Source organism: Amblyomma maculatum, chromosome 4 (genome assembly GCF_055883805.1).
Source record: "Amblyomma maculatum isolate TAMU_Amacu chromosome 4, ASM5588380v1, whole genome shotgun sequence".
Lineage (NCBI taxonomy): Eukaryota > Metazoa > Arthropoda > Arachnida > Ixodida > Ixodidae > Amblyomma > Amblyomma maculatum.
In genome coordinates, this window is record NC_139347.1 from 162646006 (window position 1) to 162658553 (window position 12548).

Here is a 12548-nt window from a genome sequence, read left to right on the forward strand (position 1 = left end):
AATGCCTACGCACCCAAACAGCCTTTGACTAGAACATCGTACGAGTGGCAGAGAGCCAGAAAAGAAGGTTATGACTGTTGATCTGTATCGAGTGACTTGGTGTCCCTTCGCCACTGTACTAACACACGTACGCGAAGGTTCATTTCCTGGGCCTCGATCGCCATTTCGCAGTCGTGACATTCGCTGATGGGAGAGATATCAATGCGCCGGAATTTGTAAAGGGACCAGGAAATGGCTGAGAAGACCATGACAAACGTGTAAAATGTTTAACGTCAATGCTTTTGAGCCTACGCCCAAAGTATAACCGCTTGGGACGAAGCTAGCGACTCACTGTAGCTAGCATTGTAAAGGGGCTTTAGGAAATGAATGCGCAGTATCTGTTGCACTTTCTAGTGGTCACGTGATCCGCGAAGTAAGAGAAGAAATGAAGGAAGGTGGGTTAAAGAAAAAGAGAAATTGTCACCGTAGTGGTGCTAAAAATAATTTCAAATACCTAATAATCTTGACTCTGCACTGAATTCACACAGCGTCTTTGCTCCTCGCCTCCTTCGAAACTCTTCCGGCGCGGTCAGGTTCGAATCCGCGAAATGCGGTCCAGTAGCAGTCTTAACTTGATCAGCCCCAGTGGATTGCAAAACCAATCTTAGAAGACAGTTTTCTCGTATGACAAGGTTCATGTCTTAATTGAACCGCTGCTTTCTTTTTTCGCTTTTTGTCGTCATCTTACCTAAGGGGTTGTTATCGACGCGAAAAACCAAATCTAGCAGTAGTTTCTGATCCCGGGGCGCAAGATCCACGGTAGAGAAGGCTTCGGCGCGAAATATTTGAAGGAGGTTAAACAACAGAGGACGTTACGTTGCCTCTAAGAAGCTAAGATGTGAATGTAATGCGCGCAATCGCAGCAGAGCTGCCTCTGCTGCGCTTAGCGCCTCATGCCGGCGTCTTCGGACGGCTTTTTAAACACTACGTTGCGTTCATCTATGACGTTTTGAAGGCCAGCTTTATAGCAACCAACCAGGTATCACTCACCACAACGGACAACGGCGGCAGCCTGTCTGACAGCCAGCTAGGTGGTTATCGTGGCGATAATTGTCCTCTTCGCAAAAAAAGGGAGTCCGATAAAGGCAGTGGCCGATGAAGTTCGGAATGGAGGGAACCCAAGGTCAGTTAAACGGGTGAGAAAACCAGAAGTGTACAAACTGGGCTTGAGCCGATTACGCATTCATAGCCGGGGCAGACCCCGAGCTGTTTTCTTTATTTTTCTGGTGCCTGGGAGTGATGAGTTGGTTGGGGAGAACAGCATTTCTAATCGCCGATGTCCAGATGTCAATGAAGGTAGCTCAACGATGTCTCCGAAGGTGGCTCGTAAGAGAATATCTCTCTCTCGTGCGGTTCGGCCTCATTTTAGGCGCCTAATATTTTGGGCACTTGGTCACTCTTTAGGCAACAGGTGGTGACTGTCGGCCGACCCTGCTAGCTGCGCCGTCTCATCCGGTTACATAAATATTTGCCCGGTGAATGAGATGTTCATTTATCATGTGCTTTCATCTGGCGCTCTGTTTCACGTGTAGAAAACCGAAGCGAAGGTTATGGGCTACAAGGTACGCAGAGAAAAAAAAAAAAGACAGGAAAAGTTGCCGTGTTTAATAGCGGTATAATAAATATAACAACTATAGAAACTAGAAAACGAGTGACAGATATAAGACTACAATGTAATGGCCGCACAAATGTTGATAATTTGGAGAAACTATCTGCGCCAAATATTTTGTGTGCATAAGGAACACAAAGAATCATCCATATTATGACCTACCAAAATCCAAAAACTTCCCCTAATCAATTCGCCCCTCCTGCACCAAGTGGATGTCACCATCATCATCATCATCATCATCAGCCTGATTATAACCACTGCAAGGCGAAGGCCTCTCGCACATTTCTCCAATTAACCCGGTTCTGTGCTCGCTGCATCCACTTGACCCCTGCGAACTTCTTTACCTCATTCGCCCACCTAACTTTTTGCCGCCCCCTGATACGCTTTCCTTCCCTTGGAATCCAGTTTCTTACCCTAAGCGACCATCGCTTATCCTCTCTTCGCACTACATCCCAATCCTTTTAATCTGGTTATTTCCTTGTCATGCTCCGGATCTGCGGTTACTACCTGTCCTAAGTAGACATATTCGCCTACTACTTCCAGTAATTCGCTACTTAACGTAAACTGCTGTTCCTTCCCGAGGCTGTTGAACATTACCTTAGTCTTCTGCATATTGCTTTTAAAGCCCGCCTTTCTACTTTTCCTGTCTAGGTCATCAATCATTATTTGCAGTTCATCCCCCGAGTTATTTAGCAAGGCAATATCATCAGCAAATCGCAGATTACTGAAGTATTCTCCATCTACCCTTACCCCTAACTGCTCCCATTCCACGTCTCTGAACACTTCCTCTAAGGAAGCTGTGAATAGTATTGGTGACATCATGTCTCCATGCCTAACACCTTTTTTTATGTAAATTTTGTTAATTTCTTTAGGCAGAACTATGGTTGCTGTGCAGCCACTATATATATATCTTCCAGCACTTCACGTACGGCTCGTCTACCCCCTGATTTCGGAATGCCTGCATCACCGCCGAGGTTTCAACTGAGTCAAATGCTTTTTCGTAATCAATGAATGCTATGTATGAGGGCTGGTTATATTCCGAACATTTTTCTATCACCTGGTTGATGGTGTGGGTATGATCGATAGTATACTACCGTTTCCGAAAACCTGCTTGATACTTTGCTCGATTGCAGTCTAAGGTTGTCCTGATTGTATTAGCGATTACCTTAGTAAATGCCTTATACGTAACAGACAGTAAGCTGATTGGTCTGTAATTTTTAAGGTAATTAGCGTCCCCTTTCTTATGAATGAGGATAATGTTTGCATTCTTCCATGGTACCGGTGCCGTCGATGACACCAGGCACTGCGTATACAGGGTGGCCATTTTTTCTAGCACAATATCCCCCCCCCCCCCCCCCGTCCTTCAACAAATCTGTAGTTATATTATCCTCTGCAGCTGATTTCCCACTTTTCATAGTTTCTAATGCTTTCTTGAACTTTCCTTCGTCACTGGTGGAACGTCTGACTGTTTTTTCCTACCGCCAATCTCCTTACGGTCCTGACTACTTTGGTTACTATAGAGATCTGTAAAGAACTCCTCGGCTACTTTGGCTATCTTGTCCATATTCGTGAAGAAGTTGCCCGCCTTGTCCCTTATCGCATACATCTGATTTTTGCCTATGATCAATTTCTTCTTTATCGCTTTAAAGCTTCTCCCGTTCTTTACAGTATGCTCAATTTTCTGCATGTTATCTTCCTTATATCGGCCACCTTGCACTCATTGATTAGCTTTGATATCTCGGCCAATTCCATCTGGCGTGTTGGATTGGAAGCTTTCATACTGTGGCGTTTCTTAATCAAATCTTTCGTCTCCTTAGACAGCTTACCGGTATCCTCTCTAACTATTCTACCGCCTACTTCTACCACGCGCTCAGTAATGATATCTCTGAAATTATTGTTCATTGCCTCTAGAGTAATGTCGCCGTCCTCGGGTAGAGCTGAATATCTTTTCTGTAGCGAGATCCTGAACTATTCTGTCCTCCCCTTCATAGCTAATTTGTTGATGGGTTTCTTCCTTACGAATATGTTGCGTCCCTTCTTCAGATTTAGGCTAATGCGGGACCTCACTATCCTGTGGTTACTGCATCGCACTTTCCCGATTACCTCTACACCTTGCATAATGGCGGGGGCTGAACACATTATGAAGTCAATTTCATTTTTTAATCTCCCCGTTAAGACTTTTCCACGTCTTTACACTCTTTTCCATGTCTTTACACTTTCTCTACACCCTCAAGTGGGCGTAAAGAAGCCGAAACTAAGGGTATAAGAAGACCTGTCCTCGCTTGCGAAGTTGTTTTTTTTTTTTTTTTTGAGGAACTATTAAATCAGGACTCACTGCTAGAAACGGTACATGGACTCTGGTTTTGAAGTGAAAGCGTTAGGACTTCTGATTTGCGCATGTGAGATGAAGTAGGCGGCAATGTGAGGGAAAATCGCTACCCTTCACTTGGTAAGTGACTGCAGGCAGGGGACGTATCCCGACGTGCACACACTGGTGTGCGTGTACCATGATTTCACAAGACGTCATATCGTGGCTGCATTAGAAAAGGTTGCCAACTCGGGTAGCTCATGAAAGAAGCGAGTAGATCCAGGAAACCTTGCGTTCCGAGTTATACACGCAACCTTAGGCCATGAAGGCAGGTTCACACATCTTTAAAAAAAAACGCAATAAAGACCTGGTGTCCATGCTAACTTAATGCATGGGATGCAAACGAAAACATATGAAATAGGCAAGGAACGCAATGAATACTGGTACCAATTTTCTGGCGTACCACAGCCTTTTTATCGTTTTGCAATTAATTATGAATGAATTCAAAATCATTTTTCTAAATTACCTAATATTGAGGTTCGACAAAAATGGGTTGTGCCAGTTTGGAGAGCATCTTCAGGAATCCCCTTTACATTTGCAACAAGCCCCGCAGCGATGGTGCAGTGGTTAGATTGCCTGACTGCTGTGCCCAAGGATGCGGTGTCGACTCCCAGCCGCGGCGGGTGTTTTTCGATGGAGGCGAAAAGCAAGGCACCTGTGTGCTGTGCTTTGTCAGTGTACGTTAATGAACTGAAGGTGGTCGATATTTCCGGAGCCCTCCCCTGCGGCATACCTCATAGCATGAGCGGCTTGGTACGTTAAACACGATGAACAAAAACAAACCATTATTAGCTAAAAAGAAAACACCGCGTGTGTATCTTAATTAAACTCAAAAGAAAGCCGGCGCATTACAAAAAATTGCGTGTTTATGCAAACACGCTTAGTCATTGTGCTGCTGTCAATCATCGCTAGAGTGAACGAAATAAGGTGCGGTGACTTGACGGTGCCTATCCAGAGCTATACGCCTATATGTTGGAGATGGTGCAGCAAGCCAGCTAGCTGTACTGGCTGCAACCTGCACCGTCACGTTTCTGGCGGAAGCAGGGAAAGATACCAATGCAAACCTCTTCACAGGGGCAATCGTGTTGCGGCCAGGGCTTGTTCAATCGTTCAAGCCAATACTAAGACCAGTAAAAGCGTGGCACGCGAAGGCTCGAGCCACGTGATTTTTTATCACGATAGGGTTAAATGGAGCTTTACGCCAAAACTGTGATGTCGATGAACGCGTTGTGATCAAAAGGTCACTGACATGGCGCTGGCAGGTAGTAACTGGCAGCTCATAGGGCCAAGCACTGATTCTTCGATGCTTTGTGTGACTTCAACGGGGTCATACAACATCAGAAATCCGGGAGCGGCTTACAATTCGAGTTGCTCATTCGGCATAGAAAGATGTAATAAGGATCAACCTTCCAGTGCTCTTGGAAGCCTAGTCAGGCACGCTACTCTTAGGCCACATTCGTAGGTTCAAGTTGATTAAGTAGGGCTTTATAGTCGGATGGTAGCCTTCGTTATCGCATCATACCCTTAAAGGCTGATGTAGGAAAAAAATGTACACTTGAGGTTTTCCTTGCGACAAATAATAAAATGGGGTTTCAGAAGAGGCTCTCCAACTTTAAAAGTTAGAATGATTTTCTGAGGTCCATATTTAAAAATATAGAAGCGTTAACTAATATTTATTTTTATTATTGACAAAACTAAATTTCCTATGGCACCAAAGGCGCCTGACAGCCGTATGCAAGTTGTTTCTCTCGCCTTCATAAAATATATGATTTTTTAGCTCTTTGCAAATATTGGCTAGGACACGCTGCATATATCTCGTCTGGTCGTGCACGTAAAGTTGGATTCTGCGTATATGCGAACGACTGTGCGCGAGGCAATAGAAGTGCTGATCCCGCGATCAGTGATTATGTGTGTAACCTGGCTAAAGTGTGCGAAATGCAACCACCGAAGTGTAGGCGCAGATGGTTGTCATTAAAGCCGCCTTATCAAGCAAACAAGAATCACGTGGTACATCACAGATTTTTTTTATCTGAAAACTGCGGTTTGGTGAGATAACCGAATCAAGGTACTAAGGTACGTTATAATAAATGCGTTAACTTGAAGGCCAGGGAACACTAGAAAAATAATTAAATGGCTTTCAGAGAGATTAATACAGGCGGAATGAAAAAAAAAAGTAATTCTACCTCCACTACTCTGAAAGCAGTAAGAAAATTTCATAAATGGCGATCAGAGAGATTAATAAAGCAGGAACGAAAAGGGATTTCTACCTCCGCTACTCTGAAGGCAGTATGTCTTCAATATTTGAAAAAATTATCACGTAAGATTTGTGAACGCCTCTTTAAGGGATGGCAATAACAGAAATGCGGCCAGCTCTTTTATTTCTTCAGGAAATAAAATGTTTATCTAGGAAAAAAGAATTACCTTAGGTCGCTCTCCGATCTGCAAGTCAATTTTCTAGCAGACATTTTGGTAAAGTTGCCTTTGCAGACGCGCACACAAAGATATGAAATAAAGATTATAATATTTTTCGCACTCCTTAAGATGATTTTAACAGATGATTCGCAAGTGAAATTCTCCCCTAAAGTGTCATAAATGTCTCGAAAGGGTTCCTTTTTAGTTTACGAGTCATAAATGAAGATTTGTAGTCTGAAACGTTTCTTTAGTCTTAAGTTAAGCCCGTTGGCTAGCTGAAATGGTTGTCTTACCGCAGTTTTCATCGAGTCCGTTTGGACAATCTCGAATACCATCGCACAGCAGTACTCCTGGAATGCACGTGTTGCCGTCCCGGCAGCTGAATCGACCTCGGGGGCAGTCAGCTGAATGTCCTGGTGGTCCGGTTGTTGGATTTGTGACTTTGGTCGCCTCGGTTGAAACTTCACCTGAGGGCCATGTCTCTTCTGAAAAAAAAAAAAAAACATACAATACTCAAAATGTATCATGCGGTGCAAGTACAAGTTGTCCCCCAATTTTTGGCTCAATGACGCAGGTTGTGCCGTCGCCTGACTGCTGCGGAAAAATTCAGGTCGTATTTTATTGCTTCAATTTGCTTAATAGGTTCGAGCGTAGCGGTATGATATTTAACGTCGGCATTTGTGACTACACCAAGAAAGTTTCACATCCCTGCTTGTCTCCCGCTTTATTGGCTAACGGCATTTCTTAGAGCAAGCGGATTTTTATTAAGACAGAACATTATATGGCTCATGAGACGCGAAATATGACGCCGGAAGCTAAAATTAGTAATTATGGCGGCGCTTCTATTCCTTTTAGAATAATATGGTGCAGCGCTTCTGGAATCATGCATGAGACCACGGTTGCCAGAAAGCATGATTTCAGTGGCAGTTTATTACAGATGGTCGAGCGATCATTCGGGGCAAGTTGTCGCGACAAATGTTGGCATTCCAGCCTAACATATTACATAAAAGTAAGGCCACCGACTCGCAGTGATAGCAAAGCAACATCTAGTATTGTTCAACTGAGTGCGAGGCGCTGCGTTTTCATAACCATATGGCACAGAAGACAATTATATTTTCTTTAGTAATTTATCAGCCTGAACAAACGAAACTAGTTCAGGGAAGTGCTTCATATAATTGAGTTCGAGCTGGGTGAATGAATTATGATTAAACAAAATGTATTGATGGTTAATGCGAAATTTGAGAGCTATCTTCTGAGGCTCGACAAGGTAAATCTGCAGGCTGGGCATGTTCACTGTAGAGTATATATGGGGAAAGGTTGAGGGTCGCCGGAGAAGGGGTAGGCAGCGAACGCGTTGGTTAGATGGCATCCTCGAGGCACTGCAGATGAAGTTATGTGATGTTAGGAAGATAGTGAGAGACCGGAAAGCGTGGCGTGACATGGTCCATAGGGTCACGAAGAGTCGGACACGACTGAACGACTAAACTGAACTGATATATGGGGGCTTCTTTCCCTCATCGGGCGCAATTGCGAGAAACCTGTCCTTATCCCATATAATGGTGCGCTGAGTCAGCGTCATATCTTAACCGTCTATGGCCATCTAGATCGCATCGTTCAAGTTCGTACATTCCTGGAGAGACTTGATTTCGTCCTTCTTGCCCTTCTCTATAATATTACCCCAATAAGCCAAGCGACATTGGACCTTATAGTGCTTACCCAACTTTGCCATTGCAGATCATCTTGAGCCACAGCAGACAACTTTCTCACAATACACCTGCCGAGTACATTGACTTCGCTAGCACTCCATTTTTCTCTTGATGCGAGGAGAATTTCTCTTCTGAGAAATTCTCTTTGCCTCGTGACTCTCTCTCGCTCGGTTACACCGTCAACTGCGCCAACGGCGAGAAGCTTTAACCGCCGAATGTGTACATAAGAACTGCGGCGTCGAATTAATAAGTTTTCAGCTTTAAATGTCGGTGGTATTCTGCCGTCCTTCGTATCACACTTCGATGGAAAGCTTTTATTTATATATACGATTTTATTTTTCCTTTTTTTAATAGTTTTCATGCCTCGCTGGCGAATGCAGATAGTCGAAGTATAGTGTTTGATGACAGGGTAAGTAAGCAAATTCATGGTAATGCTGACCTACCTCTTTCTCGAGTGATCGGTTCTTTAGGTGTTGAAGGCTGTGCTGGAAAGTGGGTTGTTGTTTCTGCAAAATGAGGTAATTGTAGGATAAAAATAAAATTAGTCAACACGATATGCTATAGTTCTGGCACATAAATCCATCACGGTAAGAAATTATGAACTTTCTCTAAATTTCGAGATTTTACAAAGAATAATTGAGCGTGAATGAACATAAATACATGCACTTCAACACGATAGCGGTACTATAATCACAGAGTGGTTAATAAGACTTACCTTGAGCCGCATGTGATAAATTTTATTCCCCCATTAATGCAAAGAAATCCGTATTTCCCGTCACCGTAATGACCAACTCAAGTAGCAAGCTTCGTGATACTACAATGGCTCATCTAGAAGGCACCCGAAAACATTCAATATTTTTTTTAGAATATGTGCGGGTGAGTACTTTAGACTCGGTTCAAGGTAGCGGGATCTTTAATTGGCTTACTGCTAGGTGGATTCAATCATGTATATTTACAGACCAATAAATATCAACCTCTGAATAGCCGAATACATTGTGGCGAATTTTATATTATCACATAATCAGTGACTTGGGGCACATAAGAGCTTTTATGACATGGGGTCAGCCCAGTCACAACGGCAGAAACTACACAGACGCTCGGTCGCGAGCGTCGTGCTTCCCTCTTTCATGCGCTTCTTGACAATGCTAGGTGGCATTAAGCCCCAACTCATCTTCCGAAAACAAATGGGGAAAATTGAAGAACACAGGAAATAATGGTAAGAAAAAAAACGGTCACTACGGCCGCTAACGCGGATAGTACTGCTTATAAGCCGCAAAATGTGAACAATGTCGGAGCTGGGCTTTTGGCATTTTGGTTGTGCGGCGCCCTCTGGAATCAATTCAACTGACGACACACATGACGTAACACTGTATGACCGATGTAGGGGGAAAGAAATTTCTCGGACAAGCCTTTGCGGCAGACTGGCGTCACCAGGTTCATAGCCGACCTCTTGGTGGCGGAGGTGCCTCAGAAGTCAGCTGCCGTCCGAAATGTGCACGCGAGTGAGCTGGCTGGCTTCCTCAGTGCGGAGACCGTATTGCTGGGCATCTGGGGCGAGCTGGTCATAGATTCAAACATACTGGACTTCGCGTCCGTAGACAGGTCAAAATGGCGTGAAGCGCGTTGTTTCCTGTAGGGTCGTATTCTACGCAAAGGCGACATACGGCAGCACCACATTTCAATTCTTGTCCTGTACATGGATGAACATTAACACCATTTCCGCAATTATCTTATTAAACCTTGCGGTAAGGCCATTACTCTGTAGATGGCACGCTGTCGTCTTGCGATGCGTCGCGCAGCTCAACTGAAAAATGTGGTCGATAAGCTGCAACGTGAAATCTGTCCATCTGTCGATAATGACGTATGAAGGGTCATCACGCTGCAAGACGATGTTGTGCATGAAAAACTCAGCTTGTTTGGACAGTGCGGCACAAGGAATGGCTTCTGTCTCATCGTACCTAGTTAAATCGTAAGTAGAGACCTCTATCTGTTTGTTCCCCGCCTGCAAAAAAAGGGAAATGGCCGAGGAGTTCCATCCCAATTCGGTCGAACGGAGAACGCGGGGTTCTAACGGGATTGAGAAATCCGGCAGGTGTAAGAACCTGTTTCTAACGGCGCTAGCATGCACTGCAGCGTCTTGGCCAGTAAATCATTTTGCGTGCTCGAGCGACCGTCCGTGAGAAACCCAAATGGCCCGACGTCGGTTCGTCATGGCATGCGAGGGGAATGTCCGCACGGTGCTCGCACAGAGCTATCAGAATGTAAGCTCTTTCTTGGCCCTAAGAATTCTTACACAAGGCGACTTGTCGCATGCAGAAGGAACCAAGGCGTTCAGATAGGCGTCGAATGAGGGGCATAACACGCATTTCAAGATAAGCAATGAGTGGGAGGATGTCAGCATCAGATCTCCGCCCGTCCCTGAGCTCAGATGCGCTTAGGACACCTAGAAAGCCGCTGTGGTCATCGGCTGCATCATCACCAGTGTCAACGGATGCGCGTGACAGCATTTCGGAGTCTTTGTGTTTGCTGCCTGACTTATAAACAATAGCTATGTCAAAATCATGAAGGCATAGACTTCAGCGTGCAGTTCGTCCAGACCGGTCTAGCAGATTTTCCAACCAGCATAAGCAATGATGATCCGTGACAACGTTAAAGGATCGGCCGTAATGATAGCGGCGAAACTTCATAGTGGCTATTATGACAGCAAATCCTTCCTTTTCTGACAGGGTGTAATTTGTTTCCCCGCGTGAGAGTATTGCTAGCATAATCTGTTACACTTTCAATCCCATCTTGACATTTGGCGAGGACTGCGCCAAAGCAGACACTACTGGCGTCGGTGCGTACCTCGGTGCTAGGCTCGTCGTCGAAATGTGCAGAACAGGTGTGGCTTGAAGGTGCTCGCGAAACCAATAGAAAGCGGTTTGCTGGTCATGATTCGACACAAGGGAAGGCTCCTTGCTCGTGTAGTGCGTCAGCAGTTCCGCAATCTAAAAAACGTTGGGAATGAACGTCCGATAGTACGCACACAGACCCGAAAATGTTGAACAGCTTTCTTATTAGTCGGAATGGGAAACTTCGACAACGGCAGTCTTATCGGGGTACGGTCGCACTCCGTCAGCACTCATAACATGACCTAAAAACTTCAGTTCAGTATAGTTGAAGAGGCATCTGCGGTTGAGCGTGAGGTCAGTCGAACGGCTGGCTTTCAAGACAGGACAGTTCGAAGGCGTTGGAGATGTTCAAACATTTCTGAAAAAAGGAGAACTTCATCCAGGTACGCAAGAAAACTCTGCGGTTTGAAGCCTGGGAGGACGGTGTCTATCATACGTTCGAATGTGATGAGCGCAGCGAACAAGCCAAAGGGGATCACTTTGAATTCATATAGGCCATCCGGAGTAACAAAGGCGAGTTTTATCGCCGTCTTTTCCCCTCTTCCGTCATGCTCCAGCGGCAATTTCGTCAGATGAGAAAATGTTTCCAATAATCACTGATTAATGGTCATGGTCACAGTATACTGTTTAATGGCTGGATATGTGGAAGAAAAAGCGATAATGCTGACGTACCTGTTTGTGGAGTAGCAGTTTCTTTCGGTGTAGAAGGCTGTGTGGGAAATTTTGTTGTGGACCCTGCAAAATAAGTATACTTTAGAATAACAAATTGAAAAAAGTAAATATGATGTGTCGGCATTCTGACATTATAAACCTGTCATACTAACAAATTAAGGAATCTCTTATTACTTTTCAAGATTTTGAAAAATAAATTGAGATGAATGAACCTGCTACTAATATTGAGCATGCCATTGAAAAATAGCGGTGCGGAAATCGCAAATTTTGAGTAGGGCTAACTTCGGACCGCAAGCAATAAATTTTATACCCTCATAAATGAATGAGTAAGTTTTGTCTAAGTGCAGAATTCAAGTTACAAATTTCTTGCTGTCAACATGGTTGCATCGGGAAGTGCCCCAGAACAATCAAAGCAAAGTTTTAGGAGAAATGCTTGCAGACAAATCCTTCGGCTTCGGCTCTTAAGTCACACATTTATAGCAGAAAGATGAGAAGCAACAGCCAGACCTTATACTGCGCAAATTTGAGCCCAAATATGAAAGGGAAACGGAAGAACCGGAAATGGACATGCAAAAGTCCTAACGGAGAGACTAAAAATTAAATTGACTTCATAATGTGTTCAACCCCCGCCATTATGCAAGATGTAGAGGTAATCGGGAAAGTGCGATGCAGTGACCACAGTATGGTGAGGTCCTGAATTAGCCTAAATCTGAAGAAGGAACTCAACAGATTAGTAAGAAAGAAACCCATCAACGAATTAGCGGTGAGGGGGAGGGCAGAAGAGTTCAGGATCTCGCTACAGAATAGGTTTTCAGCTCTAACTGAGGATGGCGACATTATCCTAGAGGCAA

At 44.5% G+C, this 12548-nt stretch overlaps 1 protein-coding gene across 2 annotated transcripts in view; it reads right to left on the bottom strand.

Moving 5' to 3' along the window:
- Positions 1-12548, bottom strand: part of LOC146193389 (MAM and LDL-receptor class A domain-containing protein 1-like) — a 301641-nt gene that overhangs the window by 11724 nt on the left and 277369 nt on the right. Inside the window, exons 59-61 of one of the 2 annotated variants that reach the window (XM_084602739.1) lie at positions 11698-11760; positions 8578-8640; positions 6722-6913 (exon numbers count right to left, since the gene is read on the bottom strand). In XM_084602739.1, the coding sequence (XP_084458865.1) occupies positions 6722-6913; positions 8578-8640; positions 11698-11760 (318 nt within the window). The remainder of the gene's footprint in view (positions 1-6721; positions 6914-8577; positions 8641-11697; positions 11761-12548) is intronic. The other variant, XM_084602738.1, reaches the window with a different exon arrangement.